General features: G+C 49.4%; 2 protein-coding genes across 2 annotated transcripts; one reads left to right on the top strand and one right to left on the bottom strand.

Moving 5' to 3' along the window:
* Positions 1-502: 502 nt before the first annotated feature.
* On the bottom strand, positions 503-19577 carry cand2 (cullin-associated and neddylation-dissociated 2 (putative)). The gene is made up of 24 exons (XM_070845537.1): positions 19470-19577; positions 18626-18769; positions 17598-17752; positions 17199-17322; positions 16421-16478; positions 15696-15894; positions 12837-12942; positions 12499-12638; positions 9747-10048; positions 9486-9627; positions 9280-9398; positions 8487-8639; positions 8061-8282; positions 7130-7336; positions 6864-7051; positions 6532-6697; positions 6318-6458; positions 3960-4099; positions 3580-3755; positions 3124-3219; positions 2430-2599; positions 2169-2333; positions 1102-1209; positions 503-950 (listed from the first exon to the last, which is right to left on the bottom strand). The coding sequence occupies exons 1-24, from the start codon at positions 19535-19537 to the stop codon at positions 726-728; spliced, it is 3714 nt and encodes a 1237-aa protein (XP_070701638.1). The 5' UTR covers positions 19538-19577; the 3' UTR covers positions 503-725.
* A 384-nt stretch (positions 19578-19961) lies between these two features.
* On the top strand, positions 19962-24446 carry sec13 (SEC13 homolog, nuclear pore and COPII coat complex component). The gene is made up of 9 exons (XM_070845579.1): positions 19962-20262; positions 20442-20486; positions 21606-21721; positions 21961-22112; positions 22267-22400; positions 22530-22663; positions 22955-23075; positions 23419-23565; positions 23845-24446. The coding sequence occupies exons 1-9, from the start codon at positions 20260-20262 to the stop codon at positions 23953-23955; spliced, it is 963 nt and encodes a 320-aa protein (XP_070701680.1). The 5' UTR covers positions 19962-20259; the 3' UTR covers positions 23956-24446.
* The last annotated feature ends 358 nt before the right edge of the window (positions 24447-24804 follow it).

Below are 24804 nucleotides of genomic sequence, written 5' to 3' on the forward strand. Positions count from 1 at the left end.
GCTGCTGCTCCTGTTCTGACCAGAACTAAGAGAAGAGACCATCTTTCTTGTTTGTACTGTGTATGTGTACTCTGTGTGTGTGTGCGTGTGTGTATGTACTCTGCGTGTTGTCCTCACGTCCTGACACTGACCACGTTAATGTGTGTGTGTCCTGGAGGCGTCTCCTGGGAAGCGGTGGTATGTTTTATGCAGTCTATGGTCAGAGTTCAGTTCTGACAGTTCAGTTTTGACCTCCTGGAAGTAGACCTGCTGCCCCACAGCATCATGTCGTCATGGAGACGGATGGTGATGTCTGAGCTGACATCTGATTCCCATGCTGACTGGACAGAGATGTCACATGATGATGATTTCAGCAGAGAGAGAGACAGGCAGAGAGAGGGAGACAGGAAGAGAGAGAGAGAGAGAGACAGGCAGACAGAAAGAAAGACAGGAAGAGAGAGGGAGACAGACGGAGAGAGACAGACAGACAGGCAGAGGGAGTGAGACAGGCAGAGGTCAGACAGCTGCTCCACTTTATTTTATTTAATGACAGTAAAACCCAAAAATCTTCAAGAGGACAACAACAAGTTTGGGGGGGGGCAGAGGAAGACGCACAGACTGTCACAGACTGGGGGGGGGGGGGGGGGGGGTCCTAAAGTCACGGGTTATCCAGGAGCCCCCCACCCAATGGACTGAGGAGCTCAGGTGAGCCGTTACCTCGTTACCTGTCTGTGCCCCCCCCCAGTTTAACTCAGGTCCATGCTCTCTGTGGCCCCCACCGCCTCCCCCCCCTGGACGCTCTGGTAGATGGACGCCATGTCGGCATTGGTTCTGATCTGGTGGGCAAAGTCAGCCATGCTGGGGCTCCTCTCCACCTCAGGCACCGCCAGCAGGGCGGCGACGGCGCGCATCGCAGAGCGCCGCAGCTCCTCCTGCTTCTCAAACTCCTGCTTCACCGAGCCCGCCTTCACCTGGGGGGGCAGGGTAGGGTTAGCCTTAGTGGGGGTGATTCACCTTACAACAACAATACACAGCGGGGGGGGGGGCACAGTAGGGTTAGCCTTAGGATTACTGGGGTGGGGGCATACCTTATTGGGGACTGTACGTTATTGGGGGGTGTACCTTGGTGGTGCAGGTGGCTCTCAGAGGTTCTATGAGTCGGTCCAGTCTATGAAGAACAGCAGCAGGACACAGAGAGACCAGACGGGCCAACATCAGGAAGGTCAGCATCTACACACACACACACCAGGTGAGTGTGAGCAGGTGTGAGCAGGTCTGAACAGGTGTGAGCAGGTCTGAACAGGTGTGAACAGGTCTGAACAGGTGTAAACAGGTCTTAATAGGTGTGAGCAGGTGTGAGCAGGTCTGAACAGGTCTGAACAGGTCTTAAAGGTGTGAGCAGGTGTGAACAGGTGTGAGCAGGTCTGAACAGGTGTGAACAGGTCTGAACAGGTGCAAACAGGTCTTAATAGGTGTGAGCAGGTGTGAGCAGGTGTGAGCAGGTCTGAACAGGTCTTAAAGGTGTGAGCAGGTGTGAACAGGTCTGAACAGGTGTGAACAGGTCTTAAAAGGTGTGAGCAGGTGTGAACAGCTGTGAGCAGGTGTGAGCAGGTGTGAGCAGGTCTGAATAGGTCTGAACAGGTGTGAGCAGGTCTGAACAGGTATGAACAGGTCTTAAGGTGTGAGCAGGTGTGAGCAGGTGTGAGCAGGTCTGAACAGGTCTTAAAGGTGTGAGCAGGTGTGAACAGGTGTGAGCAGGTGTGAGCAGGTCTGAACAGATGTGAGCAGGTCTGAACAGGTGTGAACAGGTCTTAAAAGGTGTGAGCAGGTGTGAACAGGTGTGAGCAGGTTTGAACAGGTCTGAACAGGTCTTAAAGGTGTGAGCAGGTGTGAACAGGTGTGAGCAGTGAACACTAAGTGCATGGAAAACCCAGCAGCGGTTAAACGGGCGAATGAGCTAGTGGCCTGACACATTAACGGGTTAACAGGCTAACAGGTTATCAAGCTAATGGGCTAAAAGGCTAATAGGTTAACGGACTAACAAGTTATCAGGCTAACAGGCTAATGGTGGGACCAGGAGGACAGAAGTCTCTTCCACTCTGCGGGGGGTGTCGTGGTATAAACCTCATAGGTAAGGTCTGAGTGAAAGTAGGTGATTCCACAGTGGGATGCTGCTGGTCTCCACCTACCCTGATGTCGTAGTGGTCTTTGAGCCCCTCCTCCACGTGGTCCAGGAACTGGAGGACGTCCAGCCCGTCCAGGCAGCTGTCCAGCAGCGTGTACATACACTCGAACGCCGCTTTACGCACATCCAGCCCATCATCTACCGTGTGTTTGAAGGGTCCCATCTCCACCTGCAGCTCACAGACACACCTGTCAGCACAGAGCATAGCAAACCCCCCCCCCACACACACACACACACACAGACACACAGACACACAGACACCCACCTCTCTAATCAGATCCTTCCTAATCTGGGTCTCCCTGTACAGGTGAGGCAGCACTGTTGCTAGGAGACCGCGAATAAGAGATGGCTTGTTGTGAGCCACAGAGTTAAACATTACCAGCGCTACACGGCGCACATTGATGTCCTCATCCTGCAGCGTCCTCAGGAAGTCACCTGACAGAGGGAGACAGGACACCACTGCTGGTTGTGTGTGTGAGAGAGACAGCTGTTATTTCGCTCTCTTCAAAGCCACCAGACTCCATTCACAAGAACACTAATTTTGTACATTTGGTGTTTTAAAGAGTTAGTTTGGATCCAACACAATGTTTGTGTAACACATAATAACATAAAGTACCTGATGGAGGCAGCAGCAGAGCAGCAGCTCTAAAATCCCTGTTTTAGTGAATGTAGTCTGGTGTGTGTGCTGTTTGTGGTTAAACCAAAAGGATCTTCCAGGTCTCTCTCTGTAGGGATCCTTTCAATGATGCTGTCACACACTTAGAATAACACTCTGAGCCTGTCAGTGGATCAAACAAGCTCTTTTAGTGGACCTACTGTGATCAGGTGCAGTTGTCCCAAAGGATCACGTTGCTGAGGTGATCTACTGGACCAGTTCCAACACTTTTACTACCTACCAGTCATTTACACACCAGGATGTGGACAGAGAGGACCCAGGGTTAGGCTGGTTTGGTGCCTACCTATGCAGTCCCTCAGCAGTGGGTCTATGGGAGCAGGCTGGTCCACTATGGTGAACTTGACAGCCGTCACCACGGTGCTGCGAGCCAGAGGAGAAGCTGTGAGGAGGCAGGACATCAGATTTATTTTAATTTGGTGTTTCTTTATTAAACTGACCTTCAATAGAACAATGGAAGAAGGAAAAACTCTCCATCATCATCATCATGCTCTCTGCTGACAGTGGTCCAGTGGAACTGAGGACTCACTCAAGTCAATTAATCAATTAGTTGATTTGGTCAATAAAGTAATAATAAATATTTGATGTCAAACGTGTTCTCGTCCTCAGTGACACGAAACCCAATCAGTCTGGGCTGTGACTCTGATCAGCAGGCTGATCCTGATCAGCAGGTTGAGTCTGATCCTGATCAGCTGGCTGATCCTGATCAGCAGTGGAGGATGTCTGCCCCCCCCCGTCATACCGGCATCCAGCTGCTGTCTCAGGCGGGGTAACAGCTGGGCGGGGCTCACCAGCGTCAGTTTACCCAAACACTCAGCCACCAGGTTCCTGGTCCCCTCCTCCTCACCCTCACAGTGCTGCACCAGCAGGGACCAGATGGACTCCACATGGACCCTCAGACCACAGAGAGGACCAGCACTGGAGGACAGGAGGAGGAGGAGGAGAGAAGGAGAATGGCTTAACCAATGGTATAAGAGTTGTGGGGAGGTCTGTGGGTGTGTCCCTGTTTAAAGGAGCAGTCTGAATTTCTGCTGATCTGTGTCTCATTAAAACAACAGATGTGAGTGATAATGTAGTTGTAGTCTTCATTATGGACGACTGGTGACATCCCTGAGGACTCACCTGAGGACATCTCTGAGGGAGTTGAGCAGCAGGTACTGTCGGCGGGGCTGGGACAAGATCTCTTTCATCAGGAAGGGCAGGTAGTCGTCCAGGCTGCCCACCGCCATACTGCCCAGAGCGCAGGATGCCGCCGTCTTCACCTGGAACCACAGATCAGTCACAGAGGAAGAGGACAGTAATGACCTGCTCTTCCTCTCTATCTAATAACGTGTCGTCTGGTTACTAAGGTGTTGGCTGGTCACTAACGTGTCGTCAGTTTATTAACATGTCGTCAGGTAACTAACGTGTCCTCTGGTCACTAATGTGTTTTCTGGTCACTAACGTGTTTTCTGGTCACTAACGTGTCGTCAGTTTATTAACGTGTCTTCTGGTCACTAACATGTCGTCTGGTCACTAACGTGTCGTCAGTTTATTAACATGTCGTCAGGTAACTAACGTGTCCTCTGGTCACTAATGTGTTTTCTGGTCACTAACGTGTTTTCTGGTCACTAACGTGTCGTCAGTTTATTAACGTGTCTTCTGGTCACTAACATGTCGTCTGGTCACTAACGTGTCGTCAGTTTATTAACGTGTCTTCTGGTCACTAACATGTCGTCTGGTCACTAACGTGTCGTCAGTTTATTAACGTGTCTTGTGGTCACTAACATGTCGTCTGGTCACTAACGTGTCGTCAGTTTACTAACGTGTCTTCTGGTCACTAACGTGTCGTCAGTTTATTAACGTGTCGTCTGGTCACTAACATGTCTTCTGGTCACTAACAAGTCGTCTGGTCACTAACAAGTCGTCAGTTTATTAACGTGTCTTCTGGTCACTAACGTGTCGTCAGTTTATTAACGTGTCTTCTGGTCACTAACGTGTCGTCAGTTTATTAACGTGTCGTCTGGTCACTAACGTGTCTTCTGGTCACTAACGTGTCCTCTGGTCACTAATGTGTCGTCAGTTTATTAACGTGTCTTCTGGTCATTAACGTGTCCTCTGGTCACTAACGTGTCGTCAGTTTATTAACGTGTCGTCTGGTCACTAACGTGTCTTCTGGTCACTAACGTGTCCTCTGGTCACTAACGTGTCGTCAGTTTATTAACGTGTCTTCTGGTCACTAACGTGTCTTCTGGTCACTAACGTGTCCTCTGGTCACTAACGTGTCGTCAGTTTATTAACGTGTCTTCTGGTCACTAACGTGTCGTCAGTTTATTAATATGTCTTCTGGTCACTAACGTGTCGTCAGTTTATTAACGTGTCTTCTGGTCACTAACGTGTCCTCTGGTCACTAACATGTCTTCTGGTCACTAACGTGTCGTCAGTTTATTAACGTGTCTTCTGGTCACTAACGTGTCCTCTGGTCACTAACATGTCTTCTGGTCATTAACGTGTCGTCAGTTTATTAACGTGTCTTCTGGTCATTAACGTGTCGTCAGTTTATTAATGTGTCTTCTGGTCACTAACGTGTCGTCAGTTTATTAACGTGTCTTCTGGTCACTAACGTGTCCTCTGGTCACTAACATGTCTTCTGGTCACTAACGTGTCGTCAGTTTATTAACGTGTCTTCTGGTCACTAACGTGTCCTCTGGTCACTAACATGTCTTCTGGTCATTAACGTGTCGTCAGTTTATTAACGTGTCTTCTGGTCATTAACGTGTCGTCAGTTTATTAACGTGTCGTCTGGTCACTAACGTGTCGTCTGGTCACTAACATGTCTTCTGGTCATTAACGTGTCGTCAGTTTATTAACGTGTCTTCTGGTCATTAACGTGTCGTCAGTTTATTAACGTGTCGTCTGGTCACTAACGTGTCGTCTGGTCACTAACGTGTCTTCTGGTCACTAACGTGTCCTCTGGTCACTAACGTGTCGTCAGTTTATTAACGTGTCTTCTGGTCACTAACGTGTCTTCTGGTCACTAACGTGTCCTCTGGTCACTAACGTGTCGTCAGTTTATTAACGTGTCTTCTGGTCACTAACGTGTCGTCAGTTTATTAACGTGTCTTCTGGTCACTAACGTGTCGTCAGTTTATTAACGTGTCTTCTGGTCACTAACGTGTCCTCTGGTCACTAACATGTCTTCTGGTCATTAACGTGTCGTCAGTTTATTAACGTGTCTTCTGGTCACTAACGTGTCGTCAGTTTAATAACGTGTCTTCTGGTCACTAACGTGTCGTCAGGTTACTAACGTGTCGCCTGGTTATTAACGCGTCTCCTGGTTTTTAGTATCGACATGTGAGCAGGTCTCCTGTGCTGAGGAAGGCAGTGGGATACGGCTGAAAGGTCTGGATTGTGTGTCTTGGTTCTGGTTGCTCAGTATGGCTTTTGCTGCTGCTGCTGCTGATGATGATGATGATGATGATGATGATGATGACACCTCACCTCCTCGTTGGTGGAGGAGATGGCCTCCAGGATGACTCCCTGCACCTCCTTACTCCCTCCAAGACTGCCACTGCGCCCCACTTCCCCCAGACTGAGCAGAGCGAGGACCCGAGCGGACTCTGGAGATCCAGGACTCTTCACCTGGGGATGGAGGGGGGGCACAGTGAGACTGGAGGAGACAGACACAGTTACCTGTAGACAGGTGAGCGCAGACCTGTTGGATGAGGCCGGCCACCGTGTTCGGAGCCTCTTTGGGACACGAGGAGCACAGCGTGGCCACGCAGCGGGCCACCGACTGGTACGACTGCCTGTGGAGGACGGCGCCGTCTGCTGGGGGCCGACCGCCGAGGAAGGGCTCTGTCAGGGACCTCAGCAACTGGCTGGAGGGGGGGTGGCAAAAACAAATAACTTTATTTGTCAGAAACACCACATGAGACTCAAAAGAATTTGAGCCTAATCAGCAGTCAAACGGCACAAACACACACACTGTTCCCAGCAGAACACACACACACTGGGGACATCCAGGCCTGAACACACCCGTCTCACCTGTAGCTCAGGTTACTGCTTCTGGACTGAACCAGAGCCTGCAGGAAGTCCAGTATGGCTGCCAGTGCCCCCCCCTGAAGCAGGGGGGAGTGGACGAGCGCAAAGACCCCCGGCAGCAGGGAGGAGCTGATCTTAGTCAGAGACGATGGGCAGGCTCCGGCCATGCAGGTCAGCAGGGAGATGGAGACCTGAGCAGAGACACGGGACAGGAGTTACCTCCTGATGGCGCCGACACACAATTGATCACCTGTGTGGTAAAACAGTACCTGTGAAACATGCATGTCGCTGTCGTCCACCAGAGCAGGAAGCTCACTGAGAACAGGCTCCAGGGCCGCCACTTTGATGCTGGCGCCATGATGTGTGACCATCGCAGTCAGACACGCCAACGTGGCGAGCTTCAGAGCCCGCTGGTTCTTCCTCAGGAAGGACGCCAGCAGAGACAGAGCCTCGGTCAGGACGGACGCCAGGCTGATCTGGAGACGAGAGGCAGAGGAGAGACGTCCTTCATCAGCCTGGAGGCAGGTGTCCTGCTCCCAGTCTGATGGAGAGTCCCTCACCTTTCCAGGACTCTCCAGAGGGCAATTAAGGGGTCTTTGGATCGCTAACGTTAGCGTGGAGCTGAGGAGGAGGAAGGCTAACATTTCATGGAACAGACCAATCACATCGCACCACCGCAAGCAGGACCTGCTCCTGTAATTTAGTAAATTCCCTGACTTTCCCTGTCTGGAATAGACTTCTCACAATTCCAGGACTTCCACGACCTGTGGGTACATGAAAAGGTGAATCTATGATGGTGTTGTCTCTCTCTCTCTCTGTCTCTCTCTCTCTCTCTCTCTCTCTCTCTCTCTCTCTCTCTCTGTCTCTCTGTCTGTCTCTCTCTCTCTGTCCAACCTCCACCCAACACGGACCCCTGCAGAAGCCGCCCACATTGATCCTGGGTCTGTTCCAGGTTTCTTCCCGTTAAAGGGGAGTTCTTCCTCCACTGTGTCCTAATATAATATCTGATGCTGCTCTGTGGGAATTCTTGAATCCTTAATGTTGAATTCCTGAATCGTTGGTCTCTCTAATTAAACAGTTTGGTCTAGACCTGCTCTTTATGGAAAGCGTCTTGAGATAACGCTGTTATGAATTGGCGCTATATAAATAAAGATTGATTGATTGAGTGATGCTGTTGTCATGGTGACGGTGGGACTGAACCTTCAGCGGGGAGGCAGAGATGAGCGTCAGCATCCGGACCGCTGTCAGTCGGGTGATCTCATTCTTCAGCCTCTCCAGGAAGATTGCCAGAATGCCTGGCAGCTCCGCCCCTAGGTGGTCACCAAGGTGACACACCATGTGACCCATACAGGAAATAGCCCTCTCCTTCACTTCCTGGTCAATGTCTGTCGCTTTCAGCTTCTTCAGGGTCACAGAAAACACCTGGAAAACACAGACACCTGTTCACACACCTGTTCACACACCTGCCCTCACACACCTGTCTACACGCACCTGTTCACATGCCTGTTCACTGGCTGGTTAACTAACTCTGAACGCTGTTAGGACACCCACCTGTCCTGGTCCTGATAAATTGATAAACGGTGAGGACAGAGGGCACGGCAGCCCCCTCATGCCTCACCATCGTACCTCTCCAACAAACGGTTTGGGGTCGAAGCCTCCCATCGCCGTCTGTCCCTGCGGCCTCATCACTTTGACCAGCTGCTGGACAACCAGCAGAGCTTCCGAGCTGATCTTATAGAAAGAGTCGTCCACACAGGCCGCCACCGGGGGCAGCAGCGCCTACAGGGACACGGGACAGGGGCCAACACACCCAACCAGACTCCATTTAAAAAACAGTCATTTTAACTCACACAACTTTGCAAGTGTTTTAGAGGAGGTTCAGAGGAGGATCAGAGGAGGATCAGAGGAGGTTTAGAGGAGGTTTAGAGGAGGTTCAGGGGAGGATCAGAGGAGGTTTAGAGGAAGTTCAGAGGAGGATCAGAGGAGGTTTAGAGGAGGTTCAGAGGAGGTTTAGAGGAGGTTCAGGGGAGGATCAGAGGAGGATCAGAGGAGGTTTAGAGGAAGTTCAGGGGAGGATCAGAGGAAGTTTAGAGGAGGTTCAGAGGAGGATCAGAGGAGGTTCAGAGGAGGATCAGAGGAGGTTTAGAGGAGGTTCAGAGGAGGTTTAGAGGAGGTTCAGGGGAGGATCAGAGGAAGTTTAGAGGAGGTTCAGAGGAGGATCAGAGGAGGTTCAGAGGAGGATCAGAGGAGGTTTAGAGGAGGTTCAGAGGAGGTTTAGAGGAGGTTCAGGGGAGGATCAGAGGAGGTTTAGAGGAGGTTCAGAGGAGGTTCAGAGGAGGATCAGAGGAGGTTCAGAGGAGGATCAGAGGAGGTTTAGAGGAGGTTCAGAGGAGGATCAGAGGAGGTTCAGAGGAGGAACCTGTATGTGAGGCTGAAAGGCGTGAGGAGGGAGGGAGCGGAGGAGGACGTGGATGAAGGACAGAGCATCGATCCTCATGGTGGACGAGGTCGACCTGTCGGACAGTGAGAAGATGACACCTGGGGGGGTGAAGGAGGAGAGAGAGGAGGGGGAGGTGAAGAAAAAAACTGAGATGACTTCTGATGCAAAGGAATGAAAATGTGTACCTGGTATGAGGACAGGTGTGTGTGGCTCCAGTTCTCCAGGTACAGTGTGAACCAGCTCAGTGAGCAGACTGAAGCAGCCCTGACGAGACCTGACGCTCCTCTCTCTCAGCTGCCTGTGGAGAGTCCTCACGATCACACACACCTGGACACACACACACACACACACACAGACAGGAGGCGTTAGTCACACCTGTCCTATCATCCTGTCCTTTCGCTGACCACCGTGTCCTTCTCTCCTCCTGACCTTTAATCTTCGTCTACCTGTTTCTTCAGCACACCAACTGCCGGCTCCTCCTCGCCAGCGCTCGTCCCAGCCGCCATGAGGCCGCGGTGACTCGTGCCCGCCCGGGTCTGCCTCAGCAGGGCGGAGAAGGCGCCGAAGACATCGGCCCTGACGTTCTCCTCGCGCTCCTTGAAGCGGGCTAGCAGGGCGGGACCGATGGAGGCGTAGAAGGAGACCAAGAGGTCGCGGCGGGTGCTGATCAGCGCCTCCAGACACCTGACAGAGGAGCGCCGCACCTTCCAGCTCAGGTCGTCATCGTCGCTGTACTCATCATCAGACTCTGGGAGGAACACAGAGGTCTTTCTCCTCACCTTCAGCCACTGCACACATGAGCTTAATGTCCTCATCTGTCTGTGTCATACATGACACTCTGCTCACCTGAACACGCTAAAGACACGCTACAGACACGACACCCTGTCGTGATAACTATGAAACTCTACTTCAGCCAGCAGCTACAACTAGTTTAAAAATTCACACTCATTATTCTAACCCTGACCCTCCGACTGAGTGATTGACATGGAAACATGTTAACCCCATGAAAACAGGCCCCACCACAGGGCGTGTTCTTAGCGTGTTCCTGTCTAGACTGCTCTAGAATAAAAACAAACAGAGGATTCATTCCTCCTGCAGCAGGAATCTCAGACTTCAGTCTGGACGCTGTGCTGCAGGCCGATGACGTCACTAAATTACATTATGAGCAAAACAAACACAGACTTTAAGAGTCTGTAGTGTCTCCAGAGTAAAGGTGTGTGATGGTGAACCAGCCCCCCCCCTCAGCATCCATTGGTACCAACCACATCAGCCAGCTGGTCACCAAGGGGTTAAATAACGCTCCAGAGTCAGGCTGCATGTTGGGGAGGGAAAAACTAGCAGAGCCATTTTCAAAGGGGTCCGTTGACCTCTGAACTCCAGATCCTCAGTGTGTAGAGTAACAAAGTTAGTGGTGGTCTATAGTGTGTGTGCGTGTGTGTGTGTGTGTGTGCTAGTTAGTCAGTGTGTTAGTGTGTAGTGGAGGAGGTCTATAGTGTGTGTGTGCTAGTTAGTCAGTGTGTTAGTGTGTAGTGGAGGAGGTCTATAGTGTGTGTGTGCTAGTTAGTCAGTGTGTTAGTGTGTAGTGGAGGTCTATAGTGTGTGTGTGTGCTAGTTAGTCAGTGTGTTAGTGTGTAGTGGAGGTCTATAGTGTGTGTGTGTGCTAGTTAGTCAGTGTGTTAGTGTGTAGTGGAGGTCTACAGTGTGTGTGTGCTAGTTAGTCAGTGTGTTAGTGTGTAGTGGAGGAGGTCTATAGTGTGTGTGTGCTAGTTAGTCAGTGTGTTAGTGTGTAGTGGAGGTCTATAGTGTGTGTGTGCTAGTTAGTCAGTGTGTCAGTGTGTAGTGGAGGTCTATAGTGTGTGTGTGCTAGTTAGTCAGTGTGTTAGTGTGTAGTGGAGGTCTATAGTGTGTGTGTGCTAGTTAGTCAGTGTGGTAGTGTGTAGTGGAGGTCTATAGTGTGTGTGTGTTAGTTAGTCAGTGTGTTAGTGTGTAGTGGAGGTCTATAGTGTGTGTGTGTGTGTGTGTGTGTGCTAGTTAGTCAGTGTGTTAGTGTGTAGTGGAGGTCTATAGTGTGTGTGCGTGTGTGTGTGTGTGTGTGTGTGTGTGTGTGCTAGTTAGTCAGTGTGTTAGTGTGTAGTGGAGGTCTATAGTGTGTGTGTGTGTGTGTGTGTGTGCTAGTTAGTCAGTGTGTTAGTGTGTAGTGGAGGTCTATAGTGTGTGTGTGTTAGTTAGTCAGTGTGTTAGTGTGTAGTGGAGGTCTATAGTGTGTGTGTGTGTGTGTGTGTGTGTGCTAGTTAGTCAGTGTGTTAGTGTGTAGTGGAGGTCTATAGTGTGTGTGTGCTAGTTAGTCAGTGTGTTAGTGTGTAGTGGAGGTCTATAGTGTGTGTGTGCTAGTTAGTCAGTGTGTTAGTGTGTAGTGGAGGTCTATAGTGTGTGTGTGTGTGCTAGTTAGTCAGTGTGTTAGTGTGTAGTGGAGGTCTATAGTGTGTGTGTGCTAGTTAGTCAGTGTGTTAGTGTATAGTGGAGGTCTATAGTGTGTGTGTGCTAGTTAGTCAGTGTGTTAGTGTGTAGTGGAGGTCTATAGTGTGTGTGTGCTAGTTAGTCAGTGTGTTAGTGTGTAGTGGAGGTCTATAGTGTGTGTGTGTGCTAGTTAGTCAGTGTGTTAGTGTGTAGTGGAGGTCTATAGTGTGTGTGTGTGCTAGTTAGTCAGTGTGTTAGTGTGTAGTGGAGGTCTATGGAGCCACAATGAGGACAATAAGCAGAAACACCAATGGAGGCTCTGGGGAAATCTTTCTGTTCTATCAAATCTCTGTCGCTCTCTGCTCATAAAAATGAGCCTCGCTCAGAAACTAAAACATGAAACAGTTCAGATCTCTGCTGGAGGGTTCACAGATCTTTAGTTTCTGTTTCTACATCCACTGTTGATCTGGATCAACATGTTCTCTGTCTCTCTTTAGTCTCATCTGATGGAACAACATGTCTGATTCCTGGATTTTCTCCATGTTTCTCCAGTCTGAAGTCTTTTCTCACTCATTCTGCTTTAGTGACTTCTGGAACCTTTTAGCTGAGGTTGGACACATTTTAGGGACATGAAGAAGAAGAAGATCCTCCAAGAAATGATGTCACTAGAAGAAGAAACTGCAGCGAGGACGCAGACGCAGCGTTTAGAAAGCAGAGGGTTAAAGAAGAAGACACACAGACCTTCATCAAGCCCGTCCTCTGTTTCCATGCTGTCCTCTTCATCCTCCTCCTCATCATAGTTGTAGTTAGGGTCAAAGGTCATGAACTTAAGACAGAGTTGTGTCACCATGGCAACGTGGGGGGACATCTCCTTCGGACACCTGTCAATCAACGGACGCCACGTGACTAGAGAGATGAGTGTGTGTGTGTGTGTGTGTGTCGTTGTATTACACACCTCTTAATTAGTCCAGAGAACAGGAGAACCCCCCCGTGTGGGGCCCTCTGTGTTCTGTGTGTGTGTGTGAGTGTGTGTGTGTGTGTGTGTGTGTGTGTGTGTGTGTGTGTGTGTGTGTGTGTACCTGCGTATAAAAGCTTCAAAGGCCTGGAAACAGTACTCTCTGAGCTCGTCATCCTCCACGCTGGTGAACTTCACCACCATCGGGATCAGCTTGTCTAAATGTTCACCTGAACACACACACATACACACGTTGCTATGGAAAGCATCTTACATCATTTCCTGTTTGTCTTCTGAGTACTGTGCTGTCGGTGGCGTCTTGGCATTTCTAGGTTAACTGAATCTGTTTCATGCTTCATTGCTACGCCTAATCACCTGCTGTACATTTAATCCTAAGGTAGCACTCTTAGCTCACACTTCCTTTCAGCGATTGTCCCGCCACTTCTACAGTAGTCTATCCTGTCAGCTATCTTAAACAGCTAACAGTCGGCGATGGCTTCTCTCTCTCCCTCTCAGTGTCCTGCTCTGCATGTCACATGTTCAGTTCGTCCTCTGTCTCCTTTAGTGAAAGTGGTGCCTGTAATAAATGTAGTTTATTTACTGTGCTGGAGGCTTAGCGAGTTGGAAACGCGGCTCCGCACCATGGAAAACAAATCAGTAGCCACTGTAGTTAGCCTGCCCCCAGTAGCCACTGTAGTTAGCCTGCCCCCAGTAGCCACTGTAGTTAGCCAGCCCCCAGTAGCCACTGTAGTTAGCCTGTGTAGCCGCATGTCATCATTTAACCGCTGGCTGTGGAGGTGGTGCCCAGCAAACAATGTGGGCTTCATAGAGAACTGGCAGTCTTTCTGGGGAAGACCTAGTCTGATTAGAAGAGACGGCATCCGTCCCACTTTGGAAGGAGCTGCTTTCTAGAAATCTGGCTGAGTTTATTAGTCCAAAAACTGAAGAGCAGAGACCAGGAGGCAGTGCTGAGACCAGGAGGCAGGGCCGAGACCAGGAGGCAGAGCTGCAGTCCTCCAGGCTTCTCTGCTCCTCCATTAGAACAGTCACCCTCCAACATCCCATAGAGACTGTGTCGTCCCCCTCAGATCAGTTAGATCTATAAAGTCTAACAGGAGACGAGTTCTGCAGAAACATCTCATCAAAGTTAATACCATCACTGGCGAAGTCCAACAGGACAGGAGAGTTAAATGTGGACTTTTAAACATCAGATCTCTGCCATCCAAAGCTGTTTCAGTAAATTATCTGATATCAGATCACCATATTGATTTATTGATCTGACTGAAACCTGCTGCACCATGAAGAGTATGTTAGCCTTAATGAAGCCACTCCTCCAGTCATACTAATACTCATATTCCTCCAGACTCTGGACGAGGAGGTGGACCTGCAGCCATCTTTAACTCTAGTTTAATAGTTCAACCTAGACCTAAAGTCAACTATAACTCCTTTGGAAGCCTTGTTCTTAGCTTCTCTCTTCCAACCTGGAAAACACTAAAATCAGTCTTAGTTGTCACAGTGTACCGCCCTCCTGGTCCAGACTCTGAATTCTTAACTGAGTTCTCAGAGTTTTTATCAGATTTAGTCCTCAGTGCAGATAAAGTAATTATAGTAGGTGACTCTACTATTCATGTGGACAATGATAATGACGGTCTGACCTCTGCTTTCATCTCACTGTTGGACTCAGTTGGCTTCTCCCAGAGTGTAGATGAACCCACTCACTGTTTTACCCCTCGACCTTCTTCTGGCTTATGGTGTTGAAACTGAACAGTTAACAGTTTTCCCCCAAAACTCTGTTCTATCGGACCATCACCTGATAACTGCTGATTTCTTCTTACTGGACTATGAACCATATGACAGAAAGGTAAAAGGAACCACATTAAGCTGGTTTAAGTCATACATCATAAGTTAGACATGGAGTTCCACAAGGTTCAGTGCTTGGACCAATACTATTTACCTTATATATGCTTCCTCTGGGTAATATTATCAGGAAGCACTCCATTAATTTCCACTGTTATGCAGATGATACCCATTTATACTTATCTGTTTGTCCATGTTTCATTATTTCTTGTTTTATTTTGGTTTCTTACCCTTTCCTCTCGTTTCAGGTATATTCACTTCCTCCCATTGTGTTTTCCCGCCTCTACTGATCGCGTCTCCACCCCTTCCACCTGTGTCTCGTTACCTGCCTGCCCCAGTGTATTTAGTCTGTGTCCTCCCTCTCTGTGCCAGTTCGTCTTCGTTCCTGTGACAAGCATTCCAGCAGTTTCCTCGTGTTTCATGTTCCTGGTTTTTGATTCCTTTTTTTGCTTTGACTCTGCCTCTGGATTTGTTTGCCTTTACTCTGACTGCCTACCTGTGTACTGAACTGCAAGTAAAGACTTTTACTTTAACTGCCTATTGTCTGGAGTCGTGCTTTTAAGTCCTCCCGCTTGTGGATTCCCAGAGCTTTCAGCTATCAGGCTCCTCTCCTGTGGAACCTCCTTCCAGTCTGGGTTCGGGGGGCAGACACCCTCTCTACATTTCAGAGTGGACTAAAAACCTTCCTTAGTGATGAAGCCTATAGTTCAGGGCTGGATCAGGCCTTGGACCAGCCCCTAGTTATGCTGCTATAGGCTCAGACTGCCGGGGGACTCCCATGATGCACTGGGCTCCTCTCTCCTCCTCTTCCTCTCCATCCTGATGCTTCATGTCTCTTTAATGTCTGTTACTAACTTGGTATCTTCCCCGGAGCCTTTCTGTGCTTTTCTCATCTCTCAGGTTCCTGTGGATCCTGGTCCTGGTTCTCCTGCTGTGGTTCTCTGGTTCTTAGCCTAGCCTCTTGGCCTAGGCTCTTAGCTTACCTCTTAGCCTTCTTCTTAGCCTAGTCCAGGGTCCCTGGACCCAGACCTGCTCACTGTAACCGCCACCACCTTTAGGGAACACATGTCCACTGTGGGAACCTGTCAGATACCTGTGGAGTGTTTTACAGAACCAGGACTCTCACCAACTCGATGGCCACCCTGGCGGCTGACGGTCGCCAGACACTGCACGTACGTCCTGGTCATTGAGGTGGGCGGGGCCTTCGCCAGCTCCGTCAACAGGTGTTCAGTCAGCTGGGAGAAGAGGGCGGGGCTACAGCAGGGCACCAGGTGACCCAGAGCCAAGATGGAGCGCTTCCTGACCGCCATCCGGGGGCTGGTCAACTGATTGGGGGGGGGAGAGATGAACTATAAATAAAATCAAAGAACAGCAGGTCACACTGATTGATTAATAGACTGGTTAGTGGACTGATTGATAGACTGACTGATTGATAAGTGCATTGATTGATTAGTGGACTGACTGATCAGTGGACTCTGCAGACTTTTGAAGTGAACAGCTTGTTTGACAAACTCTCCATGTGTTTGGAGTCAGAATGTGAAGCTGTCAGATAAACACAGAGCAGGAAACAGGACGGGTTTAAATACTGCAGTACAACGAGGTACCTCAGATATGGACTGCAGTAAATGTACATGGCAATATTCCACCACAGGTCATTAGGAATTAATACCAGAGGGAAATGTTCACATACTGACAATCAGAAACAGCAACAGACATACAAACAATAATCAACACACAATAATACCATTAGTGACCACAGTAACTACACACATGCACTGTTTAATCAGCATGTTAGGGCTGCAGACCCCACTGTTACAAACATAACCATTCACCCACACCAGGGCTGGTTACCTGAGGCAGGAGGCTGGACAGCAGAGGGCTGTGGAAACTCACCAGGGCACCACTCAGCCTGCAGAGTACACAATAACACACACATGAAGGAACATAAAATAACATGTGATAAAAGGGAACAAAACAAAATGAAATTAGATAGAATTAAATGAAATAAAATTAAATGAAATAACGATCATCCCAGCTACGGTGACCTCTGCCGCCTCTCAGTGCCTGGATACGTTAAAATGTGTTTAATATTTAATTTGCTTGACCTGGTGAAGAAGTTTCTCAGTCACTGTTAGCATCCACTCAGATTCAACACTATGCCAGGCTAACATTAGCATGCTAACATGCTCACAGTGCTAACATGCTGTTCCTCATCTTAACTTAGCATGTTACCATGCTAACATGAGCTAATCCTCAGTAAATGGAGTCCAGCTGAGGCTGATGATCTTCAGTGTTGGACATGTGAACAGAGGAAACATCAGAGGATCAATAGTGACAACAGTTCGTCCTGAGCATGAACATACATACAAAGTTTCACTGAAATTGATCCAATGGTTGTTTAAATTCATCAAGCTCATAGTGGCAACAGAAGAAAAGCTGAGGGATCACTGCAGAGTTTAGGATTCAACCTTTGGTGACCCAGAACATTTCACTCTGACCCCCACAGCCATGAGCGTCGGTGTGTCACCACAGCCATCCCACAGCTGGTGACCTAGTCTGACCAACGTGGAGGACCAGGTGACCGACCCAGAGCCGCAGCGCCAGCATGTCTAACAACGTTTGCTATTACCTTCCCAACATGTCCGACAGGATGTCCAAGGCCTCTAACTGGACCGACACGTCCTCCTGTTTCCCCATAGCACCGATCAGCTGGGACGTGATCTTCTTACAAACGCTGGCTGTCAGAGTCAGACCTGAAACCGGACAGACACCAGATACAGAAGCAGAACCCGGAGGGAGGAAACATCAGACACAGGGAGCTCCTGGCTGGTTCTGATCCAGTCTGAGTCTCTTCAATGCTGTGGAATAACCCACATTCATTTCATTGTGAAAACACCCACATGAAACCCACGGACACTATCTCTGCTCTGACCTGGAGAGCTGACACCGGACACTGGTCGGAACGATGATAATGATTAGTTTCATAGTCGAGTACCTTAAGCTCTAACCAGACCAGCTCAGTGCTCACCTGATGAGGACAGCGGCAGCTCGGCGATCACGGTCTTCAGGCCCATGCTGGAAATGTCTCTGAGCGCCTCCTTATCTGATGTCATGTTTGAACACAGCGTGTCCACCATCGTCTCCACCTGAGGCTCCTTCACTTTACTCACCAGAGGCGCCAGGCTGGAAATCAAATGTACCCACAGAACACTTCAGACATTTAGTATATCACAGAGGTGAACTGTAAATGGTAACTCCCCTGTCTCTCCCCCTGGTCCTCTGTGTCCACATCCTGGTGTGTGAGTGACTGGTAGGTAGTAAAAGTGTTGGAACTGGTCCAGTAGATCACCTCAGCCAGCAGCCACCAAACGGGCTGCAATGGCTGCAACGTGATCCTTTGGGACAACTGCACCTGATCACAGTAGGTCCACTAAAAGAGCTTGTTTGATCCACTGACAGGCTCAGAGTGTTATTCTAAGTGTGTGACAGCATCATGGAAAGGATCCCTACAGAGAGAGACCTGGAAGATCCTTTTGGTTTAACCACAAACAGCACACACACCAGACTACATTCACTAAAACAGGGATTTTAGAGCTGCTGCCTCCATCAGTCAGTGTGTCTGTGTTACTGTGTGAATTTAAAGGGTCAGTTCAGATAAACACAACAACACAACAACACAACACTACTGTAACACACACTAACACAAACTGACTGATGGCAGCAGCCCCTGTGTCCTACACACTTCTGTAGAGGACACACCATCACACACAAGGACTGTAACACACAAAATAATACATTTGCACACCCTGACATGTGTGTGCATGTTTCTGTCTGTGTGTGATTATGTGTGTGTGTGTGTGTGATTCTGTGTGTGTGTGTTTGTGTGATTCTGTGTGTGTGTGTGTGTGTGTGTGTGTGTGTGATTCTGTGTGATTCTGTGTGTGTGTGTGTGTGTGTGTGATTCTGTGTGATTCTGTGTGTGTGTGTGTGTGTGTGTGTGTGTGTGATTCTGTGTGATTCTGTGTGATTCTGTGTGTGTGTGTGTGTGTGTGTTACCATTTGACTGCCAGGTTCTGGACCTCTCCGTTCTTGTCCTCCAGCAGTGTGAGCAGCATGCTCACCACCCTCCTCTCACTGTCCTCGTCCAGCTTGATGCTGTCCTTCTGCAGCTCCAGCATCAGGTCACTGGTGGCCATGAACCTGGAGAGGGGGGGCAGGGAGAGAGAGAGACAGAGAGACAGACAGAGAGAGAGACAGAGAGACGGATAGAGAGAGAGAGAGAGAGAGACAGAGAGAGAGAGAGACCGACAGAGAGAGAGAGAGAGAGAGAGAGAGACAGAGAGACGGATAGAGAGAGAGAGAGAGACAGAGAGACAGATAGAGAGAGAGAGACAGAGAGAGACAGAGAGACAGATAGAGAGAGAGAGACAGACAGACAGAGAGAGAGAGAGAGAGAGAGACACAGAGACGGACAGAGAGAGAGAGAGAGAGAGAGAGACAGACAGAGAGAGAGACAGACAGACAGAGAGAGACAGAGAGAGAGAGAGACAGACAGACAGAGAGAGAGGGAGACAAAGAGAGAGACAGACAGACAGACAGACAGACAGAGAGACAGACAGACAGACAGAGAGAGACAAAGAGAGAGAGAGACAGACAGACAGACAGACAGACAGAGAGAGAGACAGACAGACAGACAGACAGACAGAGAGAGACAAAGAGAGAGACAGACAGACAGACAGACAGACAGAGAGAGAGAGACAGTCACATTGACTTTATTAAAAGTGACAGTGAACCTTTATTTGGATTATTTTGAACTAAAAGTCAAACACAGTCAGACACCTGTCCCTCACTACTGGTTAGTTAGTTAGTTAGTTAGTTAGTTAGCTGGTTGGTTTCTCACCTGAAGTCTTTGTCAGTTGAAGTCATTTTCTCCAGCAGGTTGGAGATGTGGAAAGACACATTCGCCATCTTGGCTCTCTGTCGATAGTCGAAGTTCTTCAGCCCGACAACATGGTGGGTCCAGGGGGGGGAGCGGGGGGGAACCCGACCCCCGGTTCTCCGGTAAAAATAGACATAACGACAGAGGGACAGGGACGGGGACTGGGGGGGGGGTCCACCGCGTGGACACACCGAGTCTCAGCACTCTGTATCAGTTAGTCACCCGTCATTAAAAAGCTTTAATTTATTTTGTCCGTTAATCTTAGCTTTAACCGTCTTCTCCTGAGATAGAAAGTTATATTTATTCATTTTATTCAGGCACTATTTTTCTTTTGTGTTTTAAAAATTGTAAAAGTGTAATTAGTTTCTTTATTTTGTAATTTCATCTAATACTAAGTGAACTGTTTGAGTCCGCAGGCCGGCAGGTTCCAGGTTTGAACCTTTGAACCTTCCTGTGGAGTTCTCCTCCTGTTCTCCTCCTGTTCTCCTCCTGGCTCTCTCTGGTTCTCTCTGTTTCTCCAGCTTCCCACAGTCACACACCTGCAGGTTACCTGGAGACAACGGATGGACAAAGTGAGCTCTGACATGCGGAACCTTTGGTGTCAGTATTTGTTTCCGCCGGCGGAAGCTGTGGTCGGACTTTGATGAGGAAGCGGACTTGTTGCCACGTCGGAGTGTTTGTTGAAGCTGGTTGATTCAGGTTGAAGGGAAGAGGGTGATTCTGTGAGGGCTTCTGCTGTCATATCGAAGTCATGGTGAGTACAGTAACGTTTGATTTACGGTGCCCGTTAACGTTTAATTATTGTTAACGGTCACCGTTAGCTGCTGACGTGACCATGTAGCTAACGTTAGCAGGCAGAGAGCTAATCCGTAAAGTGTTTGTCTTTTATTTCTGTGTCACATTAATGATTATTTATTTGTTTGTGACTTCCAGGTTTCCGTCATCAACACGGTGGACACCTCTCACGAGGACATGATTGTAAGTTTTCCTTCTTTTTCACTTAGATCCTAGCTAGCTGACAGCAGAGGCTAACTTTAGCATTAGCCAGTGATCATCAGAAACACCTGTAGAAGGTTTCAGAAACACACGGACCTGTAAAGCTGAGCACTGACGTAGAAATACTAACAGACATTAAAGAGACATGAAGCATCAGGATGGAGAGGAAGAGGAGGAGAGAGGAGCTCAGTGCATCATGGGAGTCCCCCGGCAGTCTGAGCCTATAGCAGCATAACTAGGGGCTGGTCCAAGACCTGATCCAGCCCTGAACTATAGGCTTCATCACTAAGGAAGGTTTTTAGTCCACTCTTAAATGTAGAGAGGGTGTCTGCCCCCCTGAACCCAGACTGGAAGGAGGTTCCACAGGAGAGGAGCCTGATAGCTGAAAGCTCTGGCTCCATCACTACTTTAGAGGACTTTAGGAACCACCAGTAGACCTGCAGTCTGGGAGCACAGTGCTCTAGTGGGGTAGTACGGTACTATGAGCTCTTTAAGAGATGATGGAGCCTGAACATTAAGAGCTTTGGAGGTGAGGAGAAGAATTTTAAACTCTAATCTAGATTTTACTGGAAGCCAATGAAGAGAAGCCAGTACAGGAGAAAGATGGTCTCTTCTCTTAGTTCTGGTCAGAACAGGAGCAGCAGCGTTCTGGACCAGCTGGAGAGTCTTTAAGGACTTATTGGGGCAGCCTGATAATAAGGAACAGAAATACAAAACAATTGTGTGGACTAGTGTTTCTGCATCATCTATAGACAGGATGGGCCTGATTATAGCAATATTACGTAGATGGAAAAAGGCAGTTCTAGAAATCTGTTTAATGTGACATGGTGCTGCTGGTATCATTAAAGTATTTCTACACACCGTCAATCGTCAGTTTAACTGCTACAGTCGGTAGGTTAGTGGTTACAGTTGACCAGACTGAGGTTTAACCCAGCAGAGGTCTAGTTGATGCAGCTGTTGGTTAATAACCTGTGTGTAGGAGCTGCTGGCTCGTGTCACTCAGTGGATCCTCATACATTCAGCCCTCCTGTAACAGGTTAACCAGGTGAACGGTGTTTAATTTTGTCCCCTCAGGTGTTGATGTTTCGTTGTGTTTTTCAGCACGATGCCCAGATGGACTACTACGGCACCCGCCTGGCCACCTGCTCCTCTGACCGCACCGTGAAGATCTTCGATGTGAGAAATGGGGGTCAGATCCTGGTGGCCGACCTCCGGGGGTAAGAGGGCTCTTTGGTCCTTCAGTCAGACACGCATATAAACATCAGACGGCAGTATTCACAGTGCTCAGGTTACCTACTGCTCCATGAGTTACTAGTCGTCTCCTCTACCCACTGTACCTGTCGGCTGTCAGGTTTCACACTTCAAATTGGTTTTATCTAGTCAAACCCTCAATCCAAAGTGAACAGAACCATGTCCTGAGTATTTGGACTGACGTGTGCTCTCTGTGTCGCCGTAGCCACGAGGGTCCCGTATGGCAGGTGGCGTGGGCTCACCCCATGTTTGGAAACATCCTGGCATCCTGCTCCTACGACCGCAAAGTGATCATCTGGAAGGAGGAGAACGGAGCCTGGGACAAGATGTACGAATACACCGGACACGAGTCGTCAGGTCGGTATCTCCCTGTGAGCTTCCGGCAAACGAAGGTCTCCCCCACAGAATAAGACCCCAGGCGTCAGCAAACGGAGAGCTCCTATCCTGGTGTTTGTTTCAGGGAGTCTCTGAGCGTCTGGCCCTGTCTTTAAGTCCTCTTCTGTCCCCACAGTGAACTCTGTCTGCTGGGGTCCCTATGACTTCGGTCTGATCCTGGCTTGTGGCAGCTCAGATGGTGCCATCTCCCTCCTCACCTTCACCGGGGACCAGCAGTGGGACGTCAAGAAGATCAGCAACGCACACACCGTGAGTTAGAGACGCCGCTCTGTTTCCTGTCTCTCTGACTCAGGATGGCATGTTGGGGGAAGTTCAACACGTCTGTCTGTCTTGACGTCTCCAGTCTGTCCTGTTCTGACTCGTCTGTCTGTCCTACAGATTGGCTGTAACGCGGTGAGTTGGGCTCCCGCCGTCATCCCCGGCAGCCTGATCGACCAGCCGTCAGGACAGAAACCAAACTACGTCAAACGCTTCGTCTCTGGTGGCTGCGACAACCTGGTCAAACTGTGGAAGTGAGTGTTTGTCCCACAGAGCGTCTGTGGCCCAGGACCATGTGTGTTTGAAGGACATGTGATGAAGACGTGTTGTAACAAACAGACTTCATGAAACGAAACGCGTAGCAGGAAGCTGTAGTGAGGTCAGTAAACGTGTAGCAGGAAGTGACTGAGCCGCTTTGAGGGAGCTTCCCGAGGCTGCTACGTGTGTGCGGAAGTGTTGCATTGTGGGTAATGTAGGTCCTGCGTTTGGACCGTGAGATGGAGTAAAGGAAACGGTATCACCTGACTGTGACTTCCTGTCTGTAGGGAGGACGACGGTCAGTGGAAGGAGGACCAGAAGCTGGAGGCTCACAGTGATTGGGTGAGGGACGTCGGCTGGGCTCCTTCTATTGGTCTGCCCACCAGCACCATCGCCAGCTGCTCTCAGGTCAGATTTACTGACGTCCTCACTAAGCCACTCGACCTGTTTAACACGGTCACTGTCTACCTGATTGGTTAAGGTGGGATCAGTCAGGTTGTGGGTATCCTGCTCACCTGAAGCACCAGGCGGAGTCAGAGATCCCCAGTACGCTGCTCCATGACGGAGACCGATTCATACCGAGACTCTGATCCCGATTTAGTCTGATCCTGGTTCAGTCTGTAGTAACCGTGGTGACTGAGATGAGTGGAAGTGGTTACAGAATAAACCAAAGCCGGTCTGCTGGTCTGACACCAGCAGGGGGCGGCGTGACTGTTCCTGTAGTTATGGTGTCGTCTGTGTCTCGCTGTAGGACGGACGAGTGTTCATCTGGACATGTGACGACCCCGCAGGAAACACCTGGACAGCCAAACTGCTTCACAAGTTCAACGATGTGGTGTGGCACGTCAGCTGGTCCATCACTGGGAACATATTGGCTGTGTCTGGGGGGGACAACAAGGTAACATACACTCTAACACACACACAGTAACACACTCTGAACAGTATGACTGAAGAGAAACAACTGGAGTTGAATAATCTGAGATGTTATAGTCTGACCCAGACACACACACTGTCAGAGCAAACAGCTGCTGTAAAGTGTGTGTGTGTGTGTGTGTGTGTGTGTGTGTGTGTGTGTGTGTGTGTGTGTGTGTGTGTGTGTGTGTGTGTGTGTGTGTGTGTGTGTGTGTGTGTGTGTGTGTGTGTGTGTGTGTGTGTGTGTGTGTGTGTGTGTGTGTAGGTGACCCTTTGGAAGGAGTCGATGGACGGTCAGTGGGCGTGTATCAGTGATGTCAGCAAAGGCCAGGGCGCTGTGTCCTCCATCACAGACACACAGCAGAGCGAGCAGTGACCCCTGCCCCGTCAGATGACCTCAGCAGTGACCTTTGACCACAGGAACCATGGAGACTCAGACAGAGCTGCAGCTGACACCACCTCCCATGATCCTCTGCTCCTGACACATTCCTCCTCCAAACTCATTCATCACCCCGATGACTGCACCCCCTCCAGGTGATCCAGCACCAATCAAGCATCCGAAACCCCCCCCAAATTATAAAGCAGTGTTCTTCATCACAAGGACTCCTCCTCCTCTCCCAGAGACAGGTGTGAGGTTCTCCACACATTAAATGATGGGAGGAGGAGATTCACTGATTAGGACGGCCCTTCATCAGGTATTTCATCAACCAGCCTCTAAGCTGCTATGGCAACCAGGAGTAAATCAATCAATGTGTTGCCAGGCAACCATGAAGTTGGCATCATTGTGAACAGCTTGTTTTCAGAGTTCACTTCAGACCAGAAACCATGGATGTTTTCATTATTAATGTAATAAATACATGAAATGTTCACACCGAGTCCCGTGTCTGTTCCTGTGTCTGTTTCTGTACCTGTTCTCCATGTCTGTTCCTGTCTGTGCCCGTTCCTGTGTCTGCTTCTGTTCCTTTGTCTGTTCTCCATGTCTGCTTCCGTGTCCGTTCCTGTTCCCTTGTCTGTTTCCGTTCCCATCTGTTCCTCTCTGTTTCCGTTCCTGTGTCTGTTCCTGTTTCTGTTCCCGTGTCTGCTTCTGTACCTGTTCTCCCGTGTCTGTGCCCGTTCCTCTGTCCATTCCTGTGTCTGTGTCTGTGTCTGTTCTCTTGTCTGTTCCTATTCCCTTGTCTGCTCCTGTTGTCCGTGTCTGTTCCTGTATCTGCTTCTGTTTTTGTGT

The sequence above is a fragment of the Pempheris klunzingeri genome, chromosome 2 (genome assembly GCF_042242105.1).
Source record: "Pempheris klunzingeri isolate RE-2024b chromosome 2, fPemKlu1.hap1, whole genome shotgun sequence".
Lineage (NCBI taxonomy): Eukaryota > Metazoa > Chordata > Actinopteri > Acropomatiformes > Pempheridae > Pempheris > Pempheris klunzingeri.